Source organism: Streptopelia decaocto (assembly GCF_964273445.1).
Source record: "Streptopelia decaocto genome assembly, chromosome: 2".
Taxonomy (NCBI): domain Eukaryota; kingdom Metazoa; phylum Chordata; class Aves; order Columbiformes; family Columbidae; genus Streptopelia; species Streptopelia decaocto.
The window spans coordinates 94254707-94275640 of record NC_138655.1 but is presented as its reverse complement, the minus strand read 5'-3'; the positions used below and the strand labels follow the sequence as shown (position 1 = coordinate 94275640).

At 39.9% G+C, this 20934-nt stretch overlaps 1 protein-coding gene across 1 annotated transcript; it reads left to right on the top strand.

The window, feature by feature from the left end:
• The first annotated feature begins 184 nt into the window (after positions 1 to 184).
• Positions 185 to 17813, top strand: MYLIP (myosin regulatory light chain interacting protein). Its single transcript, XM_082044820.1, has 7 exons — positions 185 to 463; positions 1558 to 1748; positions 11149 to 11334; positions 12093 to 12290; positions 12627 to 12791; positions 15680 to 16100; positions 16463 to 17813. Exons 1-7 carry the CDS (start codon positions 377 to 379, stop codon positions 16550 to 16552), a joined length of 1338 nt encoding a protein of 445 aa, XP_081900946.1. The 5' UTR covers positions 185 to 376; the 3' UTR covers positions 16553 to 17813.
• Positions 17814 to 20934: the final 3121 nt, after the last annotated feature.

The following is a 20934-nucleotide window of genomic DNA, read 5'->3' as shown; positions in this document are numbered from 1 at the left end:
GCCAGAGAGCGACCACAACAGACGCCCTCCCGGCCGCCGCCGTTTCCCAGGGCTGGCGGCGCTGATTGGTGGCGGCGGCGGCCCGCAGCGGTGAGCGGCGCCTCGTGATTGGTCCGCAGGTGCCGCTCGGAGTGGGGAGGGGGAGGCGGAGGGTATATGTGGAGGGAGCGGAGCCGCCGGAGCGCAAGCACTGGGAGAGGGGGGTGGTTGGCTGGTCCTTGTAAGCGGCCGGGCGTGGGCGGCGGGCAGGGACGACTGCGCACCTTCCCTCAGCCCGTACCGACAGCTGTGATTTCCCGCGGGCAGCGGCAGCAACAGCCGCTCCGGGTGTCCGCCGTGGCAGCAGCAGCGGCGGCGGCGCTGGCTGGCTTCAGCCATGCTGTGCTATGTGACCAGGCCGGACGCGGTGGTGATGGAGGTGGAGGTCGAGGCGAAAGCCAACGGCGAGGACTGCCTCAACCAGGTGAGGGGGCCGCGCTGCGCTCTCCTTCCCGCTGCCCTGCCGCCTTCCAGGGACGCGAAGGCTCGGCGCTGGGCAGCGCAGACCGTTGGTGCCTGACAGACGGCGGGCGCGCGTCACCCGTTCCTTGTCCCTCATACCCCGCGCAGGTGGGGGGCTGAGGGGGCGAGGAGCGCGGCGGCGCCGGCTCGCGGCGCCCCGGCCGTTGAGGGCGGCGGTGGCGCGGGGCAGGGCTGGGCGGCGGCGCGACCCTGCGCAGGGGCGTCCGCGGCCGTAGGGGCGGGGAGCCGGCGGGAGCCGCCGCAGTCTCCCCGCTTCTGTGGTGTGGTTTTGTTGTTTTGGGGTTTTTTTTTTTCTTTCTTTCTTCTTATTTTTTTTTTTCCTCCATGATGGATGCAGAAGTTGCCGCATGCCCTGCCTTGGGGCTCTCCGGCTCTTCTCCCTTCTCATTTACAGTTTGCGTGGGAAGGGCAGGCCTCAGCCTCACGCTGCAGCCTGTTCGAACTGCCTCTGGCGTGGGGGGGAGGCACGAGTGGGACCCACCTGGCCCGGGCGGTGCCGAGCTGGCCCCCGTGGCCTGCTGGGGTTGTGCTGGCTGGAGCTGTTGTCCATGTGCTTTCGCCCTTCTGTCGCCTCGATGTGGCTGCGGCGGCTGCTGTAGGAATGCTGGAGAGAGCCAAATGCAGCAGCCCAGTCTGTTGGTGGCATCTAAATAAAACTTCTGGGTTGTATATCTTTTTTTCTCCTCCTTTCCTAGAAAGCTCCATGGCTGTGATGTTAAATAGATACAATCTTCTTTTGGAAATCCCCTCTGAAGTGCCTCTTCTGGGGATGAGAAGGGGGCTAGAATTTGACCATGGAAGTCCATGTCCTTTTTAACCAGTGGAGAAATTCCCCGTTTATTCTTGGTATTTGTTTACGTGTTATTTTGTACACAACTTAAAATCCAAGTAATTAAGTAATCTTTTGTATAAAGTTCCTTACGGCAGGTTTTATTTTTTGTGTTTTTAAGTGAGCAGTCTGAAACAATACTTGATTCAGGTGATAGTTTTCGTTGTTATGTTGTGGGCTCATTATAAAGAATATCTTCCTTTCAGGTTTGCAGAAGGTTGGGAATTATAGAAGTTGATTATTTTGGACTGCAGTTCACTGGCAGCAAAGGGGAGAATCTGTGGCTGAATTTGAGGAACAGGATCTCCCAGCAGATGGATGGTTTAGCCCCTTACAGATTGAAATTAAGAGTCAAGTTTTTTGTAGAGCCGCATCTTATCTTACAAGAACAGACGAGGTAAGGTGAAGATGGTTGTAAGTAAATATAATTTATTACTTTGTGTTCAATTTCTGTAACTGATGGAAGTGATTGCACACTGACCTTATTTCTTCCATCTTCTGGTACTCTTAGTTTTACTTTTCTTTGTAGTTTTAAAATCTTAGTGTTACTTAAATGTATTATTTGTTTTTGGAAAAAAAAATATAAAAGACTGGTAATATTGTAAGTATTGTGTAGCTAACTAATGAATGTAGGTAATTCCATGAGCACTTATTGCTGAAAGCAGAAGAAACTAAACTACCAGTAGCAAATTATGTATATGATTTTTGCATGTCCGATAGTAACCCCTGTTCTGTGGTGTTACTCTAGGTCGTTCTAAACTGCTGGTACAGAAAAGCAGGAAACAATTGCTCCCAAAGTGCAAAAAACTTACCGAGTTCCTTTTTGTCTGGTGTTATGTTACAGTAACTTTCAGATAGCTACAGGCCCTTGAGGCTACAAAAGAAACAGCTCTTCTGTTGCTTCTGTGTCCAGTACTCTTAACTAAATTGTTATACTGTTATCCAGTCGTAAGAATTAGTCTTCTAAGATTAGTAGGGAACATTTGCTTTTTACTCAAGTTTGATTACTACATCAATAGACATAACTTTTAAAGAACTCTGAGCCACAGATGATATATTCAGTTCTGATCTTTCAGCTAATTTTTCCTGTTACCTTTAGAGAATACAGTTAATACAAAGGGGACAAATTGAAAACGAGTGTCTGTATGATAATCTCAAAAGACGTTTTCACTACTCAACTTTGTACTCTCAGAATTAAGGCCATGAATACAACAGAATATTTGTCTAAATAATTTGGTCAGAGGCTGACAGCATGATTTGCTGTTTATTTCATAGGAAAAAGGCTTTGAGTTAAGAGCATGCATGTATTGTTTTACTTTTTGAACTAATGTGCAGGGGTGTAACTTCTGGTAAGTGGTTTCAGCTCATCAATCTCGTTCAAGTTTTCAGAATGCAATGGAGTTATACCATAGTTGTTCTATATAATAGGTTTAGTTAGGCAAATACATCCTAACAAATTCCAGTATTGATGTACCTTATTTTGGAAAAATCTGCTATCCATGGCATATTTTTAGACTCTTCTGGCATATTATCTTTAAAGAAACTTGTGCCATTGTTTAAATATTCTCAAGGAGAGTAAGCATAAAACCAAAGAACAAAGGATTTTTATGTAGAACAAAAGGAGCAACATAACTTCATACCTGATGAGGCAGATTACCCTGAGCATGTTGGATCTGTGTACACACAGACAAACTGGGGTGAATCTGAGGAAACCCAAAGCTGATATGATTGGAATTTTTCTGCTATCCTGATGAATGTTTGTTCAACTTTACAAGGTTTTTGCAGACACCTGAGTTCCTGCCTCCAACACTGTCAATGCAAGACTTGGCAGGTTGTGCAAGTTAATGGAGAGCTTGAACTGGTGAAACATACCCCAGGGGCCTAAAAGACAGGTTTTGTAGCTAGAATATAACAGAACTTGTCTACCTACATCAAAGTAGCAAATACTTCTCCACTATAAAGATGACTTGAAAAGGCTGTAGGTGGGATAAGCTTTCTTTTATGTAGAAATCAAGACTGCTCTAAAGCTAATACTTTTGACAAACAATTTTAAAATTAATTGAGGCTCAGTCATAATAATATTAACATTCTGCTCTGGAAATATTTGCTTGTAATTTTGGAGAACAATGGGCATTGACACTATATTTAATGTCACTGTGTCCAACGAACATGAATACTTCTAAGGCTTCAGATAACCTGTTCAGTCTACACCCAGAGTATTTTTAGTATTCTTTCTATAAACAAATATAAGTTGTGAAGTAGTTTGCAATAGCAACCTTTTAGTTGTGTGTGCCCAGTCTATGTATAGCAGACCTAGAATTCCATAGTGCCTGTTGTCGGTGTATATCTCTGTAGTGCTGACACTGTTTTAGTAGGTTTTTTTCAAGTTGTCTTCTTCAGGGTTTACATAGGCACATAAATATGCCTTTGTGTTTAGTTTGCATGTAAGTGTGTGTGGTATCAAGGATAAGACAAAAACACTTGTTAAACCTGTCACAGAATTTTAAATCAATAGGTATATCATATAATAGAACTGCAAGCATTAGCTGTACAGTTAGAGATGACACTTTTTCTTCCCTTTACTTGGAAAGTCAATGTGCTGGTCAGCAAAGAAATAGTGACAGATATCTTTGGTTTCCTTTAGCAGTTATGACCACAGCTGATGTATAGGGTGGTCTGGCAGTCTCCCAGATTTACTTTGCTGCCTCTGGTGCTATTTTTAGATATAGATTAGATGCGTGTGGAGACTGCTTTTGAAACCTGGGAAGCTGCAACTAATTCTGAATTTTGTTGGTATGCTTCACTGTGATTATAACAGCAAGTGTTGTGACTGAGTTTTTACCTTTTTTTTCTACATACTTGGGAAGCTTTGTCAACCCTTGTTGTATGATCCTTATCTTGCACTTAAAGGTATATGTAGCAATTTAATGTTCATGTTTGTACATGCTGTGTGAAAAGCTGATCTGGCAACTGAACATCAACCTCTGCTTCTGTTACCTTTAATCACTGTACAATCCAGTGCAAGATTGCAACATCATGCATTTTTTTAATCTTTTGGAACAAAGCTGCCTTGCTATTGAAGGCAGAACAGGAGTTACAGTTGTATCTTTGGCCACTGTGGCAACAAACCACCTTCACCAAGTTTTTTTGAGAATGGAAGAATTGCATGGGAAAAAAAACTCCTTACTACACTTCCTTTTTACAGGGTTAAAAGTGTTTTATTTCTATTGTGCTTGGATCTCAATTTCTAATTTTTTATTTGACTGCCTGGTACTGATTTTCACCACAGGATTTTGTAGTTTAGAATTGTTTTCAGGGGAATTAAAATGCTTCAGTGCAAGAATGCTATTCAAATTTAATCTGCTGCTGTCAGCTAGAGTTCTATAAACAACTCTGAAATGTGAACAGTGTGCTTCTTGTTTAGAAGAGTTTGGATAACTGTACATTTTTTTTTAATGGAAAAATCGCATTGGCTTGAAAAGGACTGCTATCTTTTTTGCTTGAAGATAAACGTGCTGCTAGTCCAAGATCTAGATCATAAGCTTGTCATGTCACATTTGTTTTCACTGTTTTCTATATTTCTTGATAGGTAATGCAACAGTTAGTAAAAAGAAAAAAAAAGTAAGTCAGGTTTTTGTCGAAATGATTTATGGGTGGGTTTTGTATCGAATTCTATGAAGCATTGAATTACGGTGAGGAGCTGCGACTTGGAGAACCGATGGTACTTCAACTGATGGGGATTTCCGGGAGACGTTTTGGCGGGTGTAGAGCCGGGGCTTGCAGCGCTGCCGAGGGGCCGGGAGGAGCCGCGCTGCTGGCTCTCGGCCCGCGGGCTGCAGCCGGGGCTGCGCGCCGCCCCGCCGGGGTAACTCCAGGTCACTGGCTGCGAGTAACCTCTGCTGGAAGTTCCTCGGCGGGCCGGGCGAATCGGCGGCCGAGGCGCTGGGACTTGGCCCGGGCAGCCCCAGGAACTCAACTCCTGATTGGCCTGCACCTCTGTCTCGGGGCAGAACTTTCTTCTGCGGTGGCTAAAAGCTTGCTGTGTGAAACACGTAGAAGTGAAGTGTTGGAACTTGTAGCCACCTTAACAAGGAGAGTGTTTGCCGAACCGCACGGGAGGCAAATTGTGCCAAACGGTCGTCCAGGAGAACAATGGGTTTAAATCTGGTACGATAAAGTCAATTTGCAGGGATCACACAAAAGCTAAAAGACTTTAAAGTGAATCGCTTCTTGAGCAATGTAAAATTGACCCAGATGTACTTAAAAACGGGAGAAGTTGTCTTGCATAACTTGACTGAAAATCGAATACTCGTATATAAGCAATGACAATTTAAAATAACACACCAGATTCTAACAAGTTGCACAATCTCAAGAAGCCTTCAAAAGAGCTGTGTTTTGCCAGCCTTGACATCGCTAATTATTGTTTTGGAAGCTGTTTGAAAGTTGTGTGTGATTCTGCCCCTGCCCCCCCTGCCCCGTGTCAGAATTATATTTACAAAGTACATTGTTTTTGTAGTGTTATCCAGGTGTATTGATGAATTAGTGAAAACTAAAAACTGTCTTGTAAAATATTTTGAGCAGTTAGATACATGCAGTAGGTAGAAAAAAAGAAAAACATCCAATTATCCTATAGTATTTGCTAGCCAGTGCAGCAATGTTGTTTTTGTTTATTTTTTTTCAACATGCAATAAAAGCCTGTTGTAATAGACACCAGGGTGAGTTTAATGGATCTGTTTGTCTAAATCGGTTGAATTCCAGTTGGTAACCTTTCACCCACTCTGAGAGCAATAAGAACAAAGATACTGAGGAACATAATTGTAACTGTGCCTGACTTTCCTTTTTCATAAGGAGTGGCATTATATAGGCTTTTAGAAACAGAACTCTCTTGCTAAGAGGTCTTCATCGATTTATATTTTTAGGGGAGAACAAAGCCTCTTAATTTTGATTCCTTTAGACTACAGAGTTGTCAATTTACTTCACAGTAGGAAAGAGTCTTACTCTATGGTAAGGAGTGTCATACCCAAAGAGAACAGTCCCCTCGGGATGTGTGCTAAGATCCTTGCCAGTAGTCTGGCAAGAGAATGGGTTCTTTTAGCTAGATTTCTAGTTTAGGAATCATTAGTCATATACAGATACTTTTATTGGTAAAGGATTGGAGTTTGTCACTTTTTCCACTGGCTAAGCTAACTTTAGAGATGAAAATTCTTAATATAGTCTTTAGATTTCTATTTGCCTTGTTTTCCTTTCCTTGATTGAAGTAGTAAAATCAAAGTTTTCAGCACAGAACTTGGAATCCTAATGCACATAGTCATTTTCAATGAGTTAAGAAATTGAGAAATTAATCTTGTATTATACATAATATATTATTATATATAATCTTGTATTATTTATACTCCACACTTTCCATAGCACTTATTTTGTGGGGCTGTTATTGCCAATTCAGTTGGATGAACACTAACTAGGTTATCTGCCTCCTGAAGGAATTTCATTGTAGTGAAATACTGATATCCATTTCTGGTACTGGTGTTCAGTGTAATCAGTCCAGAGGGAAGCAAAAAGAGATTGATGTGACTTTACTTTGGTAACTGTATTTTTTGTAAAACGGGCCATCTGCTGAAATGTACTTAAAACCTTCTCTTTCTACAGCATTTGTGTAAAATTATTTATGTGCAGCTAAAATACATTAATCACACTGTGCATTTTATTTTACTAAGTGTTTTAATATGCCCACAGAACTTAAATTATATGAAAAGCACTGTGACAAAAATAAGAATTAAATTAATATAAAATCGCCAGTGGTAACTAGTGCTTGAGGAAGGCATGTGATCCTGTTCTAATTCTAAAACTGCTTTTCTTTTGGAACAGAAGAAATTCTGCCTGGCCAGTGGCTAATGAAGTATGGTTATGGGAAACTTGATGCTTTGTATTTTGTCAGTATTTCTATGTAGTTTTGAACTACCAAACTCAAAGGAAATATTCTGGAACTGAAAACAGAGGAATATTGAGCTAGCATGAGGTCTAGGGGGGAAACTTAATGCTGGTTTAGGTTATATAGACTGTCTTTTGTACTAACACTGTTATGTGTAGAACTCAGGCTGCAAGTGCAATGGCAAGTTATGCTGTTTCTTAAAGCTGCTGCTAGTTGTTCAATGTCCCAACATGTCTAGGAGATGTTAAGGTGACTAGGAGCCACAACAATCGGTTGGTAAAGTTCAGAGTTGCGAAGACTTGCTTTCTGTGAAGATTTAAAGATGAAATGAAATTTTGGCAAGTGCAGTAAAAAGCTGATGAATGTGCTAAGAGAATTTTGGGGCAGGGGGTAGGAAACATACCTTTGTGTGACTTGAGTTACTTTTCAAGTTTATAACAGGTAATATTACTGTATTGTGTATAGCTGAAGTGGTGGATGATGCAGAAACAGAAACAATTAGTTTCTTATATAGTGGTCAAACTAAGTCTACCAGCAATGTTGGAAATGTAACCTTTAAAGGACTTCAATTATAAACAGTTCCATTTTCAGTTTTAAAGTGGGTAACTGTTTTAAAATGTGCTAGGTTAAAAAAAAATCCCTTAAGCATAAAATACACTGAAATAATTTCTCAAAAAAACTGAGTACCCTTTTACTGCACAACCTAAGTATCTTTAGAGGTGGGAAAAGCTTTAATGATTTTTTTTTTTCATTATATATAGAGATTCCTAGAGAGGAGACAGTGGATTGACTGCTATTAAGTGATTGCATCACCATCTAATTTACAAAAACTTAGCGAAATGTTTTCTAGTAACTAATAGAAACTGTAATATGACCAGGTTTTTAACAGACACACTGCTGCGTCGTTTAGGCTTTGCAGAATTAGATAAGGAACTCCCTCGAGGCTCCTAATCCTTTTGTTTTGCTTGTCTGTATTCAACAATTTTAAAAGTCTTTTGAGCCTTAAACAGGCAAAATAACATGCATTTAAGTTTTATGTTTAAAAAAAAATATGCTTTTATTATCAGATTCTGGCTGTTGTGTCATGTTTTGATCCTTGAAAAGGGATGATTTTGCAATGGATATTAATATAGCTTTGGAGAAATGCAACCTTAGGCTGGATAAGCAAATTGGAATCTGCACTAATCAGAATAACTTTCAGATGTATAAAATGTTTGCAGCCCTCACTGTATTTCAATTTCTAGATGCTTTTTCTTCCTCAAACACACTGATAGACTCAAAGTAGAAAAAACCAACAGTATGAAGTCATTCACTGTCATTCAAAAACTAAATTGACTAGCAGGCCCTATGTTAACTGGTTTCTGACCTATTATGGAAGAGGTTAGGCAATGGGCTGGGGCCAGCAATAGGTTTTTTAGGTGCAGACTGATGACCTTGTGAAATGGACTGTTAAATACAAGTGGTTTTGTCTGTTTTCTCAGACTCAACAGAATAGTTTACCATAGTGTAAGCCAGGACATGAACTTGCATAGTTTTAGTTACTTTGCAGTTATTGTCCCTTTTATATGCCCTACCATGGTCCACTTTATCAGAAAAACGCAAAGTAGCTTAGTCCCTGTAAGGTGTTTTATTTTGTGATAGTTACAGGAAGTTACTGCATGTTAGGTAATGTGATGCTATTTCACATTGTACTTTAAACTTTTTTGTCTACCTATGCCATTACTGTCTTTTTAGTAATGGAATGTGACAAACCATGCCTCTACTGTAGTTGGTTCTGTATTTGCAGGAGCAGTCTTTTCTTTCAGCTTCCCTCTTGAAGTCAATAGAAGGTCTTCACAGCAAGGGGAGAAGACAGACTCTTCCCTGTGTAGTCAGTGCTGTAGTGTGTATAAAATAAACTGAAGATACAGCATTTAGGTATGGGTAGTTGTAAACATGTGTCAGCTAATGAGGAGAAAATTGTCAGATGTTTCTTTGAAATACTGCATGCGTAATTAGCACACATTTATAATGACTAGAAAACCTGTTCTGGTATTAATAGAAGATTAGAGGTGCATGAAAAGCTGTTTATTTTATGAAATGTTGATTGGAATTAGGGAGAGACCTATTATTTGAATGTATTTTGGACACAGTGTTATTTGTCAAATACTTTGTCTGCATTGATGGACTGAATCCCAAAAGAGGCACGTACAAGCTATGCATTTTAAAAGCCATTCTGTGGCCCAAGCCAAAAAGTTATGAATTGGCAAAGTAGGAGAAAGGGATTGGAGAAGAGGTTTGGGATTTACTCCAAGAAAAGCCTAAACAAGGAATAACCTGCTAACAGTGGAGACAATTGTACTGTCTGAAGTTCTGGTCCCCTTGTCACCCATATTTATATCCTGCACAGACTGAGGATGTTCACTTCTACCAGACCCCCGCTAGAATTGTTGAATTGTAGATTGATGTCTGGATATTTGAATGATGCAATTAAGCACTGGTGTCTAAACTGCAGTGAAGCTCTAGCATGCTTCAAACTGCTTGCAAAGGGAGATGTTGGGCCTGTGACTTGCTGCAGGAAATGCATTGTGGAGCAGCTTGTGGGATAATTTAATATCCATTATTTTCTGATCACAAAAGTTCTGCATGTGGGACGTCTTTTGTGCCAGTATTTTCTTAGCTGCAGCATTTACTGTGGTAGAGCTAAGAACAAACACAAGTTTTGCAAGTTATGTAATTGGTCATAGTGCTGAAAAAGTACCCGTTTGCCCTGTTGTACATGTAATTGCAGAGCACTACAACAGACAAATATAATATGTTATACAAAATTGCCGTTGAAAAGAAAGTTAATCGCCTACTAGCATCTTCAGCTTCAGTGATGAGTGATTCAGTATAGCTTTTTAAGAAAAGTAGACTACACTTAATTTTAGAAAAGTGAACTATAAATGTCCTGTAAGTGTGAAAGCTAAGACATATCCCTGTGGGTGCTAGGCTTCATTTATTGGAAGTTTTTTTTCAGTGATATGTAACTACTTCTACATCTGTTTTCTGTATGTTGAGTCTTAGGAACAAATGGTAAGAAATTTATATATTGGCTTCCTTGAGGGGAGGTAAAGAAGAATTTCTAGAAGATTGACTATAGGGGAAATTAGCATGGTGCTGGTGGTGGGAATTTTGATTTGTCTAATTAATTGACATATTAGATAAATTCACGAAGTTATTCTTAATTTCAAGCTAGTTGTCAAATGTGCCTTGATCCTAAGTACAGAGGTTGGTCTGACAAATATGCAGTAGATGCTTTTGTATTTCATTCCACAGTGCTTTTTCAGATGTTTCAAGTTGTTCTGTTAATTGTGTCACTGGCAAAAACACCATCTTCTCTTTGACTATGGTGGCAGAGGCATTTCAACTGTGTGTAGAGAATATATGGCTTCTCCTGCTGCGTGATAGACATGTGTATGCTGTTCTGAGCTGCTCTTCCCAAATTTGCTTTTGTGAAGTGCAGAATAATTTGTAAATGGCAACCGAAGATATTTAAACGTAGCAAACTAGTCCAAACATATTTCATTTATTTTGCTCACTAAATTGAAATTACTTGGTGACTTAGATGTTAAAGCAGTTCTTAAGAGCATGATATTAAAGCATTCATTTCTTCTAATAGTGCTTTTCGATACCACCTTCAGTTGTAACCTCATCTTTAAGTGTAAATTAATAATAAGATGGAGGCCCTTTTCTTTCCCTTCTGCCAGACTTTCTGTACTTGGTACCTTCACTGTAAATCCTTGATTACTGAAATAAGGGTTACCAAACAGATGTTATTTGATACATATCTTGATTACAAAGACTTTTTAATGTGTTGTGTAAGCAAGCATTTCTGATTGCATTGCAGGCATATGTTTTTCTTGCATATAAAAGAAGATCTTCTTGCTGGTAATCTTCAGTGTTCTTCAGAGCATGCAATTGAACTTAGTGCATTGCTGGCACAGATGAAGTTTGGAGATTATAACCAGAACACTGCCAAGTACAACTATGAAGAGTTGTGTGCAAAAGAGCTCACCACTACCATTTTGGAGAGGTAAAAAGAGCACAATGAAATAATCTTTTTTGGAGACCAAAAACATAAGATTTTATTATGTCCTGAATTGCTGATGCTATATAGTATCTTGTGTTGTTTAAAAAAAATCATGTAAATAGCTTTGGAGATCAAAATACAACCTGAATGTTTTATTTGATGTTCTGGTTTCATTTTTTTAAGCTCAAGGATGACTATTTATTTGTTTGAAAAGCAAAAGCAGTTGAACTCTGGTACTTGGGGAAATACAGGTATCTAAATACGTGGACCATGGTAGTCAAATTGCAATTATGTCTTAGACCTACACTTGTGAAAAAATTATCAAGAATTTATCTGGCTTAGTGTCCTTACACTGGGAAGAGGATTCCCAAAACACTTTCATGGCTCAGTTCCTGAATGTCAAGGAAGTTTAAGTGTGTTGTGGTAGTCTGTAGGTTTGTTTGTTTAGTTTTAAACTTAGTGGTTGTTCAGGTAAATATGATGGGGGAGGGAGGGTTAGTTGGAAAGTCTTGATTACATGTAGCTTTTAAATCTCTAAGCAAATGCAGAATATTGTCTCCTGAACATTCTCTGGATATTTGGGTAGTTCTCAGTACTTCCCAGTTCATGATTACTGGGAATCTATAGCCAGATAAAGCAGGTCAGCAGCATTTATTAATCTGTTTAACTAGGTCATCTAAAAACCTATGTTAAAACAAGCTGCTGATAATAATGGCATATACTTGAGTTATTTCACCTATCCTTAATATTTTTATCAACAGCATTATTGCGAAGCACAAGGAGCTAGAAGGTTTAAGTCAAGCTTCTGCTGAATACCAGGTTCTACAGATTGCTACAATGCTAGAGAACTATGGGGTAGAGTGGCACTCAGTGAGAGATAGTGAAGGGCAAAAACTCCTTATTGGTGTTGGACCTGAAGGCATATCCATCTGCAAAGATGACTTCAGTCCTATCAACAGGTATGTGTTTTGTGGAACCATTTCCATCTTCCATTTTTCAGAAGTACTGAGCATGCCTCTGTTTTTTACATAAATGTAAAATGCCTGCTCTATGAATTAGTAAAAGGAGATATTGGAATGTAGGGTCTGATGGCACTACCTGCTTACAATCAATATGACAACTGTCCTTAATGCTCTTGATTTTGAAATGTATTTTTGAGGCAGCATCTTCAATCCAGCATTACATACAGCAGTCAGATATCATTGTAACTTCTGATAAAAGCACACTGGAGCGGTTTGTGAAAAATGCCCTTATCCTTAAAAGCTAAGTAACCTTTTTTTTATATTTGTTTTTAGGATTGCTTATCCTGTTGTTCAAATGGCAACTCAGTCTGGGAAGAATGTATATCTGACTGTTACCAAGGAGTCTGGTAATAGCGTAGTTCTCTTGTTTAAGATGATCAGTACAAGGGCAGCAAGTGGACTCTATAGAGCAATTACAGAAACGCATGCGTTTTACAGGTCAGTATTGCCACTAGAGTCAACTGCTGCTGCTCTTCTCCACAGCATTTGAATTAAGTGCTTAAGTAACCAGCAACATGACTGCATGTCAGAAATACTCTGCCACATTTTGTTGTCTTCACAGCCTCTGTTTTCCTCCTAAGTCCAGAAGCTGAACATGTTTTTGCTGCTTTCCATTTTGTGGGGTGTGGGAGTACAGGACAAGTAGCCAAAATTTCTCAGTCTGTGACTGAATAACAGCACTTCAGAATATTAACAGTGTTTTTGAATACTTTGTAAACAATACATATATTGTTTTCTCCTTATCTGAGAGGGAGGATGAGAGAACAAAGGAGAAGAAAGATTGCCTTTCAAAATATGCAGGTGTAGTTCATATCACAGAATGGCTGGGGTTGGAAGACACTTCTGGAGATCTAGTCCAACCTACCTACTAAAGCAGGTTCACCCAGAGCAGATAGCACAGGAATGCTTCCAGGTTGGTTTTGAATGTCTCTGGAGAAGGGGACACCACAATCTCTCTGGGCAACCTGTTACAGTGCTGTGTCACATGTACTCCTTGTTTCTCCTTTATTTGGTTCCTGCAGTTGCAAGAAATAATCTGTATGCTGCCTTACCATCCCATGTATTTAAATATTCCTACGATTCTTCTGTCCTTGCTCACACGCCCAGAATTTTTTCATGCCAGCAGCTATCCACTGTCTTTATCCTGTGATTTTTATTTTTTTTTTTCTTGAGGTAGGAGTGCTGTGCTTATTTGTTGGTGGTTGATTTTTAACCCCTTTTCATTGCTGCCATGAGGTCCAGCACTGATCAGTAGAACTTAGTGGTGTTTTCTCTAAATTAACTACCATGTTTCAGTTGCTTTGTAGAAGAATTGGACTTGAAGCACATATACTTGAAGTACATATACTAGGCAAAGACCTGCACAGCTTTTCAAACTAGATAATTTTAATGCAGTTACAGCAATTAACACAGCTAGTTGGAGGCCTGTATCTAGTGGAGTGCCTCAAGGGTCAGTACTGGGGCCTCTATTATTCTATATATTCATCAATTATTTGAATGAGGGAATAGTGTACTATCAGCAAGTTTGCTGATGACATGAAGCTGGGAGGAGTGTCTGACATGCCAGAAGGCTGTGCTGCCATCCAGCAAGACCTGGACAGGCTGGAGAGTTGGGCAGGGAAAAATTTAATGAAATATAACAAGGGAAAGTATAGAGTCTTGCATCTGGGTAGGAACAACCCCAGGTTCCAGTATAAGTTGGGGAATGACCTATTAGAGAGGGGAAAGGGACCTGGGGGTCCTGGTGGACAGCAGGATGACCATGAGCCAGCACTGTGCCCTTGTGGCCAATACAGCCATCCTGGGCTGTATTAGAAGGGGGGTGCTTAGTAGGTCGAGAGAGGTTCTCCTTCCCCTCTACTCTGCCCTGGTGAGATCACATCTGGAATATTGTGTCCAGTTCTGGGCCCCTCAGTTCAAGAAGGACAGGGAACTGCTGGAGAGAGTCCAGCACAGGGCAACAAAGATGATGAAGTGGAGCATCTCCCTTATGAAGAAAGGCTGAGGGAGCTGGGTCTCTTTAGCTTGGAGAAGAGGAGACTGAGGGGTGATCTCATTCATGTTTACAGATACAGAAAGTGTCAGAAGCATGGAGTCAGGCTCTTCTCGGTGACAACCAATGATAGGACAAGGGGTAATGGGTACAAACTGGAACACAAGAGGTTCCACTTGAATTTGAGAAGAAACTTCTTCTCAGTGAGGGTGACAGAGCACTGGAACAGGCTGCCCAGGGAGGTTGTGGAGTCTACTTCTCTGGAGGCATTCAAGACCTGCCTGGATGCCTTCCTGTGTAACCTCATCTAGGTGTTCCTGCTCCAGCAGGGGGATTGGACTAGATGATCTTTCAAGGTCCCTTCCAATCCCTAACATTCTGTGATTCTAGTTGCCTTTCTAGCTACTGCAGCTAAACAGCCAACCACTGCTTACTTTGTGAACCTGATGTTAAGTCGTCTTCTGCTCTGTAGTTATAACCACTTGCACTGCTGGTTTGCACTCTTCGTACGCTTTTGACACAAAGCGTTATATAATCTCTTAGACAGTCTTAACTTTTTGAACTTGGTGTCTGCTTGTAACTTTTGCTGTCCTTTCCAGTCTTTGATTTTTAACTTATACAGAATTTTAGTTAGGCAATAGCATTCAACCGTAAAGCTTAGATTGTGGACCTTAGGCCTAGCGAGGCTGTAGTCCTTGTTTTCTGTGTTTGTCTTTGCTTTCCTAGAGAAGTGATATGCCTTAATAGGCTTCCGCAGACTTAACTATATCACTGAAATGTGTGAAAAGCATGATTTAGGGTAGCTGAAATACTCAGTGGCAAATACAAATGGCTGAATTTTCTACGCTGGTTTCCTTCAGATGATATAAAGTACTGAGTGGAAATTTGGTTAAAGATATTATTTGACTCTATGCTAAAATTTTTTTGAGAACCTGTTTAAAGAGGTGTTATGCCAAAGACTATTAAATGGAATTCTTTAATGCAATGTTTAGAAATTACCATGTAAAGAAGTGCTGTGCCAAACTGAACTGTGGATTAAGCAAGAATGGCTATTTATATTATCATAATGCCTTAAGTTACTTCTGTAGGCCAACCCCATTTTGCCAGACAAGTCATCTGTTAGAAGATGTCAAATAACTGTTACTTTTCCATTTTACACTTTTCAAAGAGTTGTCATGCAAACAACATTCAATAGTTTAAATATTATCTTGGACTGCTCTGTTTGCTTTAATTTCAGTGCTGTTACTTCAAACTTCAACTTTGGAAACAGATTATTGTAGGCATAGGTTAATTGGCATTAACTAACCATGTTTGTATTTGTCCTGTTTTATAGGTGTGACACTGTCACCAGTGCTGTCATGATGCAGTATAGTCGGGACTTAAAGGGCCACCTAGCATCTCTATTCCTGAATGAAAACATTAATCTTGGTAAAAAATATGTCTTTGACATAAGAAGAACGTCAAAAGAAGTTTATGATCATGCTAGGAGAGCTCTTTATAATGCTGGCATTGTGGATCTTGTTTCAAGAAGTGACCAAACACCTCCGAGTTCCCCCCTTAAGTCTTCTGAAAGTAGCATGAACTGTGACAATTGTGAGGGTCTTAGCTGCCAGCAAACAAAAGCTCTGCAAGAGAAGCTGCGGAAGCTAAAGGAGTCCATGCTTTGTATGGTGTGTTGTGAAGAAGAAATAAATTCGACCTTTTGTCCCTGTGGCCACACAGTATGCTGCAAGACCTGTGCTGCCCAATTACAGGTAATTGCAATGCCATTAAGATGGCAGTTAACAAATATGTGGAAGTTTTGGGTTTCTGTATATTTAAGTCATGGATTAATATGCTTACATTGATATTCAAGTAAAACTCACTAGCTTAATTTTGTTTGTGGTAAAGTAATTCTGAATAGTATTGTGTTTAGATACATTTGAAAGATAAGCTTTAGCTGTGTTGACTTGCAGTGAGGGTGAAAATTAGCTGCATGTTTCTCACAATACCTTGTTTTAAATATGGAGATGATGGTAAAGTGCTTTATTATTGTGTACACAGAGGGAAGTCTCCAGTATGTGTAGAGACTCTCAAATATGAAGTAAACTAATTTCCTAATGTTTTTTCTTTCCAGTTGTGTCCTGTTTGCAGATCTCGTGTAGAGCATGTCCAGCATGTGTACTTGCCAACCCACACCAGTCTTCTCAATCTGACTGTGATATGATCCACCCATCATGTACTTTTAAACTGCACTAATATGAAATGCAACCATTGATTGTGAAGAAGGCAATCACTCTTGACACCTATCCATGATCAAAAGCAAAAATACTGCATTTTTTTAACATAAATATTTTTGGTTCAGCATGTCCAAAGTGGTTTGGGATATCTTTTGAGAGAAGTGTAATCAATTCATGTTCCTTTAAAGGAGAATGATGCATATGTTTGTAGCATGGTGGCGTTGCCAAAAAGCTAGGTAACCCTGGAGAAATGTGGTGTATGCATATTGATATACCCAGCAAGAGCAACGCAGCCTTTTGTTTTACACTTTCTAAATCCTTTTTAGTACAGTTGCTCCATTTATTTTAATAGTAAGACTAGCTTTTACAAGTAAGTTTAGTATGGCTCATAGTTTCTGCTTTTAGTAAACCGCTTTAAAGAGGAGAGAACTTCTTTTAATAAAAGTTGTTTCTTAAGCTAAAGTTACAAGCCTTCATCAAGCAGCTGTGTTTAATTCATAATTCTATTAAATTGAGAAACAATTCTGGGAGAATAGCTTTGGAAGGGTAGGACAAGCTTGTTAATCTTGAAGTGTTGAGGGTGGGTCAGGAGAGTCCCATGGAAGTACTGTTGTGGGACTTCACTCACAGCTCTCAGTGAGCACAGTACTCCCATGTTTCCCATGTCCAACTTGGCTGCTGGTCTGGGGAGCTCCAGTGAGCTGCCCTTTAAATTGGCTTTATTTTTGCAGACTGATTTTAAACTATTAAGCATGTACCATTAATTTCTACAATAAGGGTTGTGTATAATTTTAAATGCTTTCTTCAGTTAACATCTTTATTGGGTAGGTCATTTCCTGCTAAAATTTTTTCATCTCCACCCCCCTACTTGGGCATTTTGGGCTCTGGTTTCCTAGTGTATTCTCCAGGGTACAGAGGGAACTAGAGACCATGTTTGGGTGCAATACTGGCTTAATCAAAGCTAGAAAAGTACACTGTCACTTTACTGAAATTTTCTGACTATACTTTTCATATTGCCTTAATGTAGCAGTAATATGTGTTTATGCATCTGTTTCTTTGCACAGACATTTTGTCAAAATATTAAAACTCTACTTTTTTATGACACATTAGCATATAAACCTTACTCTGAGAAGGTATTTATTTTTTCACTTTGTAAAGAAAATTTTGTTTCCTCATGAAGCAAGAGCTTTGTCCTATATCGTAGGCAACTTCTGTCTTTTTATATATTCAGATTAATAAACAACTTAAAAATCTACCTTGTGTTACTAATAATTTATCTGAGGCATTCCTGAAGTGGAAATCCAGTATGAAGTATTTTCATGTTTATTATATTTAATGTTATTTTATGGGGTAATGAAGTTTCCTTGAGTGCATGCAAATTTCAAGGGAGGGAAGAAAATTCACATGATCACCTTTGTTCAGGCAGTGTACTTTAAAACAACTGACATTCCAACTGTAAAATAGCCTTCAGAATTAATTTTGTGAAGAACTTTCCTACAGTAAATTGTCCCAAACATATGGTGTATATTCCAGTGAGAAGAGAGAAATGAAAAAAATGCAGCTTGAGAGTTGAGAGTTTCAGCAGTCCTGTCTAGGAAAGTTCTTAATTATGGATGTGTTTGCATATTTTTTTTGGCTGAAGCTATTCATATTTACTTACTTATGACTCTTTCACATTCTTGAAGAGATGGTGCTTGAGCACTTCTGGCATGGTCCTCTGGATTCCCTCCACCAGTAAGCTGAAGGGTGTATGATGGTGCTGTGATCAGACCTAAGCTCTGTGGAATCCAGGGGCCTCTATTCTGGCAAGTGTGAACTGAAGTCACTTAACTGTGACCCTTTAAAATGAGTTTAATGCTATCTAAACCAGATTATTACAGAGTAGTATGTCTTGTTGTCAGGACACAGTTCATCAGGGATTGATGCTTAGACCCTGGACCTAAAATAATGCTGCTGATCAGGGAATGGCAAAGGTGGCTGGCAGCCAGGCAACACATTCTGAATAAAAAAACTGTTTGTCTCAGTGTCGAGTGCATTTAAGCACAAGGTAACTTACCCTCTTAGAGATTAAGATTTCATCTCAAAAAGGGGGTGCTACTGAATTAACTTTCAAAGATGATAGAAGTTCTGAAGAAAAGTTGTTGTTCCTATATGCCATTTACAGGAAGGAATGGGTATACAAGTGTTTTCAAGAAGACTATGCAGCTACTGTACAATAGTGCTAAAGCCAACCTTCCTTGCTTCCAAGATTGTTGTTCTATACTAACAATTACATTAGTAATATCTAATCCATCATCCTATGGCAGCTGGCTGACATGGATTGTAAATTATTATAAATAGATGTTAATACAGGCATCTGATTTAAAGCATTCAACAAGATCAAGCTGATAGGCAGGCATTAACTCCAGGTCCTTATAATTAAATTGGCTGTGTAATTAGACATCCCTAACAAAAATAATTCCAGTAGTTAAAACTAATCAAGGTGGGGTTTGACAGGTTGTATGGCATCGGTGGAAATTGGGTGAAGCCTATGATTTCTATAAGCATCTGCTGCCTAGTGTTGAGAAGCTATGCAGCAGGTTGAGCAGAAGCACTGAGATACAGGTCCAGACATGAGTCTGACAGGTCCTGGTTATATCCAAGACTGCTGGGAGTCTGGTTCTGCACTGGTGTGAGGCACAAGCAGAGACTAAAAGGCTTTTTTTCCAGTTAGGAGGAGTGGGGTCAGTACATCAGTATACTCTACAACTGGTGTGGTTTTAACAGAATGCTATGACCTGTTCTGAGAACAGAACACCAGGTAGCCTTTTCTGAGTGTTGCCAATCACTAAAAGCCTTTCTTGGTTTATATGTAAGATCTAATATGATGCAAAACAACATAAGAATAACTGATTTGTTCACAGACAGCTTTCTTCAGAAGCATTGTTTGAAATGTAGTTGCTTATGCTGTGCTAGCAAAGTTGGGCTTAACCCTCCAAAACTGCTGTGGATTGCTCAATGTTTGCAGTTCCAGTGTGCTGTTTACTGTAAGTACTGTATCCAGTCCATGTGAGCTGCCAAGAGCGTTCAAGAGTGTAAAAGAAACAATAGGAGATCTTCAACTCCACATGACACATAGTCATACTGTGCAAAGGGACAGATTGTTTGCCAAAGTGCTGGTCTTTCTCCTAAGATGCTTTGTCTGTGTGTCATAATGGATAGCAGTGGGGAGAGGGGAAAAAAAAAAATCACGGAATAGTTTGTGGGAACAACTCGAGAGTGTGTCCTTTACCCTTCCTTCTCAGGAGCAGGAGGGTTGATCACAAAGCTTCATTTAGTGCCTCGCACACCTTATGTTAGGTGTATCTGTGTGTACCAGGCACTCATAATGAAGCTGCCTCCTGTACTAATACTTGCTACCCAAAGCCAGTACAACTTGGCAGGAAAACTCACAGAAAATTCAGTTCTCATTTATCTTCAGAGTTGCAATGCAGCTGCTGTAATCCCAGTGGGCGTGTACAATGTCATTGTAAAAGGCAATAGTCTCAAGTTTCTGCTGTAAGTACCCGAAAGGGAAAAACTCAGGTTCAGAGAGAACATAACTTGCTGGGTAAATTCAGGAGCAGAAGTCCTGTTACTTACTTGGACCTCCTGATGGTGGATCAGCATTCAAAACTAGCTGTGTGGAGAGAGGGTTGCCAGTAGGAGAACTGTAGGAGAGACATTATTGCTGAAATACTGTTACAGTTAAATGTTATTAATTAACAGGACAGGGATTTCACAAGAACTACACCTGCCTTACTGGGCCTGGCAACTCCCAGCCCTCTACTGGTATCTGCCTGGCTTTTATCTTCCCTTTGCTGCATCAAGATCTCTCTTACGGAGAGCTCAGCCTGCAAGAGACTACAAAGGCAGGATGCTGAAGTGTGTCAGGTTATAACTGTAACAGGTCTATCTGCCAGCTTTAGTCACTCAAGATTCATACAATGTTGAAATGCTAAAGAACTGTAGAATGAAGGCATCTGTATTTTTAAATTACTTTGCTTTCCTCCCCAAGTGCCATAAAAGCATGTACACAGCAGCATTCATATATTTCAAGATTTATTTCCTTGCTAAATCAGCACTGTTGCGTTCCTAACAGAATGCCCTTGGGGGAAAATTCTCACCCATCAGCCTACACTATTTCACTTCACAGCAGCACACTGGCATGTTGATCAAAGACACAGGAAAATTACAGCTCAGATTCCCTGTATGCATTTTTAAACAACATACTTTCCATGGAGTGTTAAAATTATGAATTGACAAACCTTAGCTTCAGTAATGCCTGGTCAAATATCCTTCCTGAATTTCTGCCCCCCTGCTTTTTTCACTGGAAGCATGCTGTAGTGCC

Coding starts and splice junctions, on each gene's coding strand:
- MYLIP (XM_082044820.1), top strand. CDS start 377: ATGCTGTGCTATGTGACCAGGCCGGACGCGGTGGTGATGGAGGTGGAG. Junction 11,335..12,092: donor ACCACTACCATTTTGGAGAG/GTAAAAAGAGCA, acceptor TTTTATCAACAG/CATTATTGCGAAGCACAAGG. Junction 16,101..16,462: donor CCTGTGCTGCCCAATTACAG/GTAATTGCAATG, acceptor TTTTCTTTCCAG/TTGTGTCCTGTTTGCAGATC.